The following is an 11,624-nucleotide window of genomic DNA, read 5'->3' on the forward strand; positions in this document are numbered from 1 at the left end:
CTGGAGGTTTTATTTGAATCTAATCTCCTCTTGTCCATCATCCTTCATATTTTCGTGATGTCAGAAGGCATCTCAGTGCAAACCGGAACAGCCCGGAATTATGCAATTAATTGCACCCTGGGTCTATTTACAGTCGTGACTTAATCTGCAGTTGCTAGCATGAGATCTGGTACTTGAGTCACGGCAGAAACAGTAAGCACGTGCTGGCCAGCTCCTTCCTGTTTGTCAGCTCCTTAGAACTTTTTTTGACTTAAAATCTCAGCTGCACTGCATATACCAAAAGATTGCTTGTGAAGCCGAGGCATCTCATACTTCACTGAAAGTTGTGGGGAACAGAAGTGTTCCCACCACTGAAGTGCCGTCCGCCAGTACATAGCAGGCGCTGTACAAAGCTCTTTATTTGGTACAAAGTGCTTTAAACACAATCTCTTCTAATCCTACAACAGATACCATTCCCATTTTACAGGTGAGGAAACTGAGGTTAAGTAAGTTGATTAAGGAGCCAGGATTTAAACACATGGCCGTTCTTTTCTTCACATCACACTGCCTTGCCAGACATCACCATCCTCACCACCCACCCCCTTTTATCTGCCTAGAGAAACAGGAGCTGTGGTATGGGATGGGGGGTCTGTAGCTGTGCATACACCTGTGTGATCGACACCTTGATTTTTGTCTTCACTGTCTCTCCAGTGTACGCACACAAGCAGGAACCCCCCCAGTATTCCCACACCTCCCGGTTTCCATCTGCAATGGTTGTCACAGATACCAGCAGCATCAGTACGCTCACCAACATGTCTTCCAGTAAACAGGTAATGCTGGCAGGAAGGCGGGGGGGAGGGGAGTGATGACTGGGGTTACTGATGTGCGGAGAGCGTGGCAAGTGTAGACGACGCCGAGGCTCCCCTGTTACTTGCAAAGGAATCCTTGAGGTCGCAGGGTAAAGGGGTTACTGTTCACCCAGCATCCCCAACAAGCACATTACATGAGTACTGAAGTTTGATAAGTTGCTGGAGACTGGATTACACAGAGCCCAAAGGCACTGGGATTGAGGATTCCCCAGTGGATTGATCAGTGATCCACAGAGAAGGTATTTCCAAGGAGGGCTCAGGAAGTCAGACCTTCTGTGGTTTCATGCTTTGCAAGAGGGAACCCTGAGGATTTTCCAGGGAGATGGAGAATCTGGATGGATGGATAACCAATGGGGAAAGTGAATAGTGAGTCAGCGGTCCTGAGGCTGATTCTCTCAATCCAGGACTCATGCTGGTCCCCAAACGCTGTAAGTTTCAGAGAATGACCCAATTCTGCCAACCCACAGGGAGTCCCCAGTAGACAGCCTGGCCTTGCCAGGGGACCTGCATTCCCTTCATGTTTTATGGAGAAACTTACAATCAACTCCGAGTGCACTGAAAGTCAGAAATCCAGGGGCTTCGTTGCCATTTCAGTTGATGACTAATTCCCGCCTCCGCGCAGAGGGGCGGGGGTAGGAAAGACCACCAGCGGTGAGGCTCATCGCGGCAGCTTGGACGGCTGGGCTGTAGTGAGAGTTAGAGAAAAGGACAAGGTGTCTGAGCGCGGGTCACAATTCCAGAGCCACACAATAGGACTTTTGAGTAGCTGGGGTCTGCGCGGCGTGGGAAGTGTTTGGCCTTTATTGATTGCTAGATAAGTAGGTGACAACCTTGAACTTCATGTTGGAGGCTCTCTGCAGGGTTTGGTCTGGTTGATGGTCTTTTTCCCATCAAGTCACACCTCATCCCGGACTTCTGAGCAAGTTCTTTCACGGGCTCAGCCATCTCTGTTCTTCCCTTTGTCCCCGTCTCCTCCGGGTCCTGCCGCGTGGTGGAGCAGGTGGGTTCTAGTCCTGGTTTTGCCGCTTGCCTGGTGACCTTGACCTCCCTGAGCCTTCGTTTTCTTCATCTTTAAAACAAATCATAACATCTACTTGTTCTGAGGATTGGATGATGTCACGTCGGTTACATGCCTGGCACGTCTTAGGCGCTGAAACACACATGCCCTGGGCATCCGGGCCCTGGAACTGGGGGGAGAGGGAGACGTGTGTGGGACCTGCTTTGCTCCTCTTCTCTCACCCAATGGAAGATGAAAGGACACCCCCCATTGCCCTGCCCTTCGACTCCTGTGCGATTTCCCACTCTTTGTAGTGAGCAGGGAAAACATTTATCTGTGCTCACCAATCTCAATCAGGGAGGCAGCCAGGCGCAGCAGCCCTGCTTGGGAATACCTTCCCCTTTGAAAGGTTTATCAATCCATCTGCCGCTTGGGCAGCTCTGGACAGGACTGTGATTAATTATTCCTGTCTTTCCCAAGTTGACTTTGATGCTTGCTTGTTGAAACAAGTCCTCTGGATTCAGGAAATGGTCTCTTAATCAAAATGCTTCAAGATGCTCTTGGAGACACTGCACCGGCCCCCAGACGGCTTCTCCCCTCCACTGGACAGAGTGGCCAGCCGACCTTGAAGCTGCAGGAACGGCCCCCTAGAACTACCGTGAAGGTGTCTCCACGTCCCTGGGCGTTCCAGGAGTCTGGGGATAGACTCACCCCTGGGATGATGATGACATTTAGCAAGGATAAAACTTTTCGTGTAGCACTTTACAGTTCATACTCCTCATGAACATTATCTCATCATTATCTTCTTACTGAAACCTCCTAAGAAGTACAAAGAAATGAACCGGAGGCTCAGAGATGCAGGGTCACCTGCCCAGAGCCACGCAGGTGGTACTCTAGAGCTGAACTTCCAGACTTTGGTCTTTGATTCTAAATCCTGGACTCTCCACTTAAACAATGCTTGTCTTCCAGTCCCCACCTTTAAATACCCATGGTAACTGCTGCTCTCGTGGTCTTTCAACAGTCAGAAACAAGGGTAAAAATGAAGCCCCTGTACTGTAATCCAGTCAGGAAACTATCTTCCTACAAACTGCAGAAGAAGAGGGAATAGGAAAGGCAGAACGAAGTAAAAGGAGGGTCGAGGTGACAGCAGAAGGAACCCGAGGTGAAGAAAATGTGTACAAATTCTGTTCCAAAGGCGAAGGGTGAGAACAGAGCTCAGAAAGAGAATGGTGGCAATTCTGCTTTTTTGGTTGTTGTTTTAAAGTATTATTTTCCAAAAAGAGTTTTGAGACTGTTGCTAGGAATCAGGGGCCCAGGGTGTGAGGAGAAGAATATTCCTTGGTCAAATATGTCGGGGGAAGAGCTGAATTAAACAGAAATCCCACAGGGCAGGGCCTCTCAGAATCTTTCGTGTGCTGATGTGCACACTGAACAGAGACACATCCCGGGCATCCTGCTTTAGAGGGAGGCACCGGTGGGATACTGGGAAAAGCCAGCAGACCTGAGTTAATCCTGACTCGTTGTTTCTGCTGCATGACCTTGGGCAGTTAATTTCATCACTATGAGACTGAGTTTCTTCACCTCTAAAGGGGAAAACCTCACCTCCATCTTACAGAATCTTCCAAGTGCCTGAAGAGAGTGCTTGGTACGGAGTCACGTACCCAAAGTGGGAGCTTTGTCCCTGTCCCTTCCCCCTTTCTGTCTGTGATCCTGCAGGAGACACCTTCCATCAGCTCCTTCAATATTTAACTTGCTGCTTGGTCTACATGTGATCAAAGGAGATTCTGATAATAACATGTCTCAGGATTAGAAGCATCTCTCAAGCGCATCCCACCTACTGCGCCTCCGGCTCCAGAGCTTTGCTTCCCAGTCTCCTCCTGACACATGGATGCCCTTTCAAATAGTTCATGGCCTCTCACAGCATCCAAGCCCTTTGTGCTTAGCCAAATGCCTGGGCTTTCGTAGATGTTCAATAAATATGAGTGAATGAATGAATGAATGAGAGAATGAATAAATTCAGATCTAGCATTTTTTGAGTGCCTCCCATTTGTCAAACAGCACTCAGGTGATTTTCTGTTTTACCTTTCCTGGCTAATCCTTCCCCCCATCCTGCAAGGTAGAAATTTTTATGCGTGGAGTGAAAAAATTGAAGTTCAGAGACGGGGAGGAATCTGGCCAGTTTCACACGATGGTAGATCTGGAGACGGAGTTCCAGACTTTGGTCTTCTCACTCCAAATCTGCTAAACAACACTCACCTTCTAAGATCCATTTTTCTTTCTTTTCTTTTTTATTGAAGTATAGTCGATTTACAATGTTGTGTTTATTTCTGGTGTACAGTGTAGTGATTCATTTATGCATATATAAGATCCAGTTTTAAAGTACTCTTAAAAATAATCCACGGTTATGCTGGTATAACGCTAAAGCCAAGATTTGACCTTGTATCTGTCTGACCCCAGTCTTTGCCACTGTCAAGACAGACATGCCCCAGGGCCTTGTGAATCATGGTTCAGGGACCTCTCAGGCCAGAATTTTCTTGCTGAAAGTCCTTCTGCAGCTACTGCCCTCCGTCCTTTCCAGAACTTATGCCCACCCCCGCCCCTTCTCAACCCTTGGGTGCTGGCAAGTTACCATCTGAGTGGATCTCCTGCAAAACAACACCCCGCCAGCCTGGAAACAAGATCGCTGCGGGCACCAATCGGTTAGAACAAGTGTGGGCAGGCTGTGAGCTGACTCCTGTTTCCAGAACTCCTCTGCCCACTGCCCCACTTCCTAGTTTATAGAGAGGTCAGGAGAGGACACCTGGAACAGTCACCAATCAGGGGTACGGATGAGAAGGAGGTGAGCAGCACCCTCATCATAAACCCCCTGCAGCTGCGCCGCACCTCCTAGCCTTCCCTACAGGCGGTGAGGCAGTGTGGGCTGATGGTTAAGAGCTGACCTGGGAGTCAGGCAGACTCAGTCTCCCCCAGGGGAGGGCATAGCTCAGTGGTAGAGCACATGCTTAGCATATGCAAGGTCCTGGCTTCAATCCTCAGTACCTCCATTTAGGGAAAAAAAAAAGTCTGAAAAAAAAAGATTCTGCCACTTTCCACCTGTGTGACCAAAGGGAAAGGTCTAGCCTCTCTGAACTTCAGTTTCCTCACCTGTAATCTGAAGATAATGATTTCTCCATAGTGAGATTGTTGAAAGGATGAAACGCAATAAAACTTGTGGAACGCTCAGCTCAGTGCTTGGCTGGAAACACCCAGTCCATGGCAGCTGGGTCGATCCTGGCTTTCCCCGTTGGCAACCTTGAGTGTCTCTCGAGCTTGGAAAGGAGGATTTCCAGTGGCAAAGGGCATTTCCTGATGCCCCATTCAGAAGATAAAAGAAAGTCATCTTACATAGTGGTTAAGAGCACAACGTTTTCTGCTCTGAGACCCTGGGCAAGTCACTTAAAATCTCTCTAAATCTCAGTTCCCTTATCTACAAAACTGGAATTATAATCATTACCTTTAATTAATAGAGCTATAATTAATCTAACTTACAAATACTAGAAGTGAGTTTTCTGTCCTCCCTGTCTCTACTCCCCCCCAATCCTTTTTTTCCTGTTTTTTAATTGAGGTATAGGTGACTTACAATATGATGTAAACTTCAGATGTACAATGTAGTGATTCACAATTTTAAAGGTTATACTCCATTTATAGTTATTATAAAATATGGCCTCTATTCCCCGTGCTGTACAATATATTCTTGTAGCTTACTTATTTTATTCATAGTAGCCTGTACCGCTTAATTTCCTGCCCCCGTCTTGTCCCACCCCCTTACCTCTCCTCACTGATAACCACTAGTGTGAGTCTGTTTCTTCTTTGTTACATTCACTAGCTGTTGTATTTTTTAGAGTCCACATATAAGTGATTTCATATAGTATTTGTCTTTTCTGTCTGACTCATTTCACTAAGCATAATACCCTCCATGTTGTTGCAAATGGCGAGAATTCCTCCTTTTCAATGGCTGAGTCGCGAAGTACTCCATTGTGTGTATACCCCCCAGCTCTCTCTTGAGAGCGCTCCAGACTGGCATTCGTCCCCACATTGTTTTGGTTTTTTTTTTTCTGACTTCTTTTTTAAAAAAAATTTTTTTTGGTTGGGAGTGGTAATTAGGTTTATTTAGTTTTATTTTATTTAGTTAGTTTTGTTTTTTAATGGAGGTAGTGGGGATTGAACCCCTGAGCTATGCCCTCTCTCCTGCCCCCACATCCTTGAAACCTCTCTTGTCCAGCTCACTAATACCTCCATGTTGCCAAACCCTATCTCTGACGCAGCCAGTCACACCCTCCTTTTTTCCCTTGGATTTTAGGCCATGACCCATTCCTGGTTCTCGTCCTGTGGCACTGGCCACTCCTTTCCTTGGCTGGCCACTCATCTTCACAACATTTACTTTTTGCAGGGCCCTGGGACTCATTCATTGGCCTCTTCGCTTCCATGTTTACTCCTGGGTGGTCTCTAGTCCCATGGCTTCGGATCACATGTGCACAGCGATGCATCCTATAATTCTGTCTCCAGGACAGGTCTCTCCCTCGAGTGCACATTCACAAACCCGCTGCATCTTTGGCACATATACATGCACACCTAATATATCTGCCAAGACTCTCCAATTGACCCTGCTTAGAATCACAGCTCTTCACTTTGCCCCAATTTTTCCTGAACCAAATTGCTTCCTGTTTTGGCTTCTCCATTTCCAAAGGTGACACCAGTTGTTCAGGGGAGCCACCTGAAAGTACCCTTGATAATTACATAGTCCACACCCACATCCAGCTCATCAGTAAGTTCTACCCAGGGGTCCTTCACAAGGCATCCTCCATCTGTCTGCTTCTCACCACCCCATCAGTCCAGCCCCTGCCTCTCATTCCTGCAGCGACCCCTCACTTCCCGCTCTGGCTCTTGCCCCACTGGGGTGGGTGTGGTCTGTTCACCACACAGCAGCCAGAGTGAGCTCTTGGGGATAGCTCAGTGGTAGAGCATTGTGCTTAGCATGCACGAGGTCCTGGGTTCAATCTGCAGTACCTCCGTTCAAAAAAAGAAAAGAAAAGGGAAATCCATCATGTCGTCCCCTGTCAAAACCCTCCCCTGGCTTCCTGTTGTAACCAGACTGACCTGGAGACTTCCAAGGCCTGTGGGCTCAGATCGCTGCCTCTCCTCCCAGTGTCACTTGGCTTCAGCTGAACCACAGCTGGAGCCATCCCACCGCGGGACTTCTGCTTCTCGGTACCCTCTGCCTGGAATATTCTTTAGTGCACATCTTTACAAGCTTACTCCCTCGTGTCATTCAGCACAGATGTCACCATCTCAGAGAGCGGGGCCTGACCTCCCGATCCCCTTCCCTGATTTATTCCCTCTTGCCGCCAGCCACCCGGACCTCTTACCGTGCATATTTTTCTGGAGTATTCACCTCCACCTAAAATTTTGTGTGTTTTTTTTTTAACTTGTTTATCATTCAAAACCCTCACTAGAATGTAAACTGTGGGGATGGGGACAGGGGCTTGTTCATAGATCTCAGAAATGTGTGAACTGGGTGAATGATGATTACCTACCTCAAAGGCTTGACCTAAGGACCCAAGGCAGCGATGTGTGTCAAGCCCTTACTCAGCACGGGGCAGCCTGGCACACAGTAGGACTGTGACAAATGTTAGCTCTTCCTATACATATCAAATATATATATATATATATGACATATATCAAATCTTAGAGCGAGGACATCCCTAACAGTTGCCACAGCCACCCTGCCTTCCAGGCAAGGGCTCTGGAGTCCCCCAGGGGTCCCCGGGCAAGGCCTCCGTTCTGAGGGAGCACGGTGCACCCCTTATCAGATGTTTGTGTTTAGACTCGGGAGGGGGCAAATAACTCTAGTTCCTTTGACAACATTTAGAGCTCTGCCACCATTTTATTATGTGAGCAAACATTTGATAGCTGGGAAGCCCATCCCTAATGACAGGTCATAGAATCTCGCTGGCGTCTCCTTATCTGCTGCCCATGTTTGCTCTTCTCTTGAAACCTGCAAGGTCACAAGCCGTTTTCTCTCTCCTCCAACCCGAAATCTGAAAATTGGAAAAAGGCTGATAGTGGGAAGTAAAGAGACCGGAGATCAGGGGTGGGTGGAGGGAGGCAGAGGAGGCAAAGGGTATCAGAGGACCCTGACCAGGGCCTCGAGAACGTAAAAGGGCCAGAAACCTGGCCCCTCACACGGACGCACCACTCAGTCCCGCTCTGAAGAGCACTGGAGAGGGATCAGTGTGGACCAGGCACCCCGGGCAGCCCGGGGTTAATAAGGACAGTTATGCCAAGCCCTGTGTGTATGGAGCACTGCCCACGTACCAGCCCATCTCACCCCTCAACCACCTCCACTGTATTGGTGGGGACACTGAGGCACAGAGAGAGGAGCTTGACCGAGAGCACAAAGCTAGTCGAAGGCTCCTAACCTCAGCCTGAGAGAAAGCATGCATGCTGGGAGGTCTCCCAGGACTGGTTTGAATTGCAGGCTCCACACTCTCCTAGTTCTGAAACCTTGGACCATTCAGGGTCTTTGAGCCTCGTTTTCCTAGTCTGTAAAGTGGACGTAATGTCAACCTCATACACAGAGCACCGATTAATGAGATGATGGGGGATAATAGACCTTTAATAGTAGTGGCAGGTGTGTGTGTGTGTGTGTCTGTGTGTGTGTTTGAGGGGGATCTTGAGAGAATAAGCCTAAGGACAGAACCTTCTGCCAAGATGACAACACAGAGGAAAGGGGACTCCAGGAAGGAAAAGGAGAGCAATGATGTTCTGTGAACAGCTGAGATGGACGAGGCCCAGGAAGTGAGGTGCCGGACCTGGGGTGCAGCTCCTCTCAGAGGCTCCCTCACGCTGGGTCTCCTGCTCCCTGCCCCCCCAGAAGCCTAGCATCAGAGGCCTTCAAGCCATTGGGTCCTTTCCCCAGTCCTCTGAGATTCTCATCCTAATAGTAACAAATGTGGTAGAAAGCACTTTGCTGTGTCTCACGCTCCTTCCCTGATGGATCGTTTGTGAGTAAGGGGTGATTTTCTCCTGGGCTTTATGGCCTTGTTGCTCAGAATAGAGCTCAGCATCGGCCCGACCTGGGAGCAGATTACAAGTGCGGGTTCTTCGGCCCATCCCAGGCCCACTGAACCAGAATCCAAATTTGAACAGGACCTCTGCTACTCGTGGGTCCATCCCAGTTTGGGAAGGGGCCCCGGGGGACCCCTGCTCTTAGAGGTCTTAGGAAGAGACCCTTACTTCTGCAACAAGCAAGTGCTCCCCATCAGCTGTCACCACACTGAGCAGTTGATAAAACCCCTTTCACAGAAAGAGGAGCCCAACTTCAGGATAAAGGTCTGTGAGTTATGACTATCTCAAGGTCTGCAGCAGTTCACTTCTCTCTTCGGAAGTGGCCAGGAAAGCCTGCTCCCAGGTCTTCCTAAAGGGAGTGTGTTTCAGGACCAGCCCTACGGGATGGAGCGGGCACTAGGGCCCCAGGCCTGCAGCCCCAGCTCTTTGCTGCCCGAGTTGGGTCTCAGCTCCCCCGGAGAAGCCCGACTAATGGCCCGGCTCCCTGCCCAGTGCACACAGCTGAGCTCTCTCTCCTCTCTCTCTGCAGTGTCCTCTCCAAGCCTGGTGATGCCCACACATCACTCACTTTGTGCACAGCAACAAGGACCCTATTTTCCACACCATCACCCTCCGGGCAGCTGTCACGGAAAAGCGCAGTGACCCGCTGAGCACCTGCGCGAGGTCCCTGCTCACCTGACGTCCTGTCCTGCTGGCGCCTCGGACAGACAATCGCTCTGAGAGGCGCGGCCCGAAGCCCAGCCTCCCGTCTACGCAGTATTGTCACGATGCCTCTCCCACGGTGTCCAGCACTCCCATCTGCCCTCCAGGCGGGAGGCGAGAAACCACGGAAGAGGAAGCGAGAAAGCCGGAGTGTCTACATTTTGCTCCTTCATCGAACAAACTGACGTGAAAACTTGAATCTGTTACTGAAATGAGGAGGACGCGTGCTATTGAACTGAGCCAAACCCACTGTAAATATCAGCCAACTCCCCCCACCACCCCCATCCCGGCTGATCTTCAGGTTTCTTTTAAAGAAGTAAATTTGTCCAATGGGTGTAAACTATAAACTACTGTAATTAAGTGCAATTTCCCCCTCCACTTCCTCTCCCCCCTGCCCTGTATATAATACTAAAGTGTCTATTAGTTTTCTTTGTAAAGGTCAGAGTCGAATTTTCAAAGTGATTTGCCCCTCTCTCTTCCCCCAGCAAGAAATATCTAAGGCGGCGGTGAAGTCCTTGCCCCCTTCCTCAGGCCTGGACACACACAGGGACTGTGTCTTTTGGACTGACTGCCAGCTAACTCTGATCTTCTGATGTTAAGACACATCTCTGGATCCACGGAAGGGCTGAACATGGGGTCAGATAATGTCCTAGCTTCTGGTGGGGCTGGGGCCTCAGCCAGGACACCCCCCCACCCCCCCCCCAAAAAAAAAAAAAAAAAAACCCAGGCAGGGAAGCTGGCTGTTGGATAGCACAAGAAAAAGTTGCCCTTTCAGAAAACCTCCCATTAAAACAATTTATTTTATCACTGCCCAGAGTCTCATATTTCTGTCTCTGACACTTCCCCTGCCACGGTTCGTCCAAGAACCCCTGGCCCCTGGCCTCCATGGAATTTTCCACTTACTCCACCAGGCTCACTGCTGCACGTCCCAGGGTCTCCAGGCCGGCTTTACTGCGAAGGTAAGAAGAATCTGGTACCCCGCCCCCCATCAGACTCCACAAGCCCTTCAGAGGGGACCTGGCAGGAGCTGGAGGCGATCCCGTCTTCTTCCTGCAACTCACAGGAGTGGACATGGAGCCAACTCTTGGTGACTGTTGGTCATGGGAACAGATAAAAAGCAGGAAGAATAGAAACCGTGTGGATAACATTTTCAACCTCGTTTTAAGCATGAACTCTAGCCTTTCCTCCCTTCTGTGGGGCTGTTAGTCAGGAGAATGGGCTCTTGTGGGTAACGCCTCCTCCCCACATCCCCTCCTATGGTGGGGATGCTGATGAAGACAGTCCAAAAAAACCCCACAAAAAACCAAAGGCCTGAACACTGCCAGCTGGGACTTTGCCACAAATAACCCAGTGTTGACTCCAGGAGAAGGAGGCTGGACCTGTCCTCTTTGCCATCTCTTCTCTTGTGCAGCATAGACCTACCGACATGTGGTTTCTGGCTTCCAGACAGAGCAGTTCCCAGGCTGGATGTAAGCAAGAGCATCATGCTGACCAAGCCCCAAGCAACAGGGTTTTCAAAACCCCAGTGCAGAGGAAGACGCAGTTCTTGGTGAGCCAGACAAATCGACTGAGTGCCCAGGGCAGGGATGGATAGATTTGGAAATGCTGACCTCCTTTGGCTCCTGGTCCCCCCCGGGCAATGTAATTTGGGATGAAGTAGTCAAGAGAAAACTCATGGTCAGGTTGAAAAGGACTCGGCCAAGGCCAAGCACCAAGTGTCAGGTGAGGCCAAGATTCCCTGTCACTGGTGGAGATTGTCCTATTGGTTGGCTCCTGGGAGCTCCAGGAAGAGGAACAGAATGTAAGTCTCAAGCTCCAGCCTCAATGGGAGCCCTATATTTAGACTCATGTTGTTTCTGGAACAGCAAGTATCTGCATTTGATAGATCTTAGATCTTGCATTGTTGCAATAACCCTGAGAACCCAGAAGGTCTTAATCATCCAAGAGGTCATCTGGGCGGGAAACAGGTG

General features: G+C 49.5%; 1 protein-coding gene across 6 annotated transcripts in view; it reads left to right on the plus strand.

Annotated features, from left to right (window-relative positions):
• The window catches only part of HNF1B (HNF1 homeobox B), a 52,222-nt gene extending 41,759 nt beyond the window's left edge, over nucleotides 1-10,463 (plus strand). For 2 of the 6 annotated variants that reach the window (XM_006173585.3, XM_014558999.2), the window contains exons 8-9: nucleotides 691-809; nucleotides 9,482-10,463. In XM_006173585.3, coding sequence (XP_006173647.2) covers nucleotides 691-809; nucleotides 9,482-9,502 — 140 coding nt within the window. In that variant the 3' untranslated portion in view covers nucleotides 9,503-10,463. The remainder of the gene's footprint in view (nucleotides 1-690; nucleotides 810-9,481) is intronic. The other 4 variants (XM_014559011.2, XM_014559025.2, XM_006173584.3 and 1 more) reach the window with 3 other exon arrangements.
• The last annotated feature ends 1,161 nt before the right edge of the window (nucleotides 10,464-11,624 follow it).

Source organism: Camelus ferus, chromosome 16 (assembly GCF_009834535.1).
Source record: "Camelus ferus isolate YT-003-E chromosome 16, BCGSAC_Cfer_1.0, whole genome shotgun sequence".
Taxonomy (NCBI): Eukaryota; Metazoa; Chordata; class Mammalia; order Artiodactyla; family Camelidae; genus Camelus; species Camelus ferus.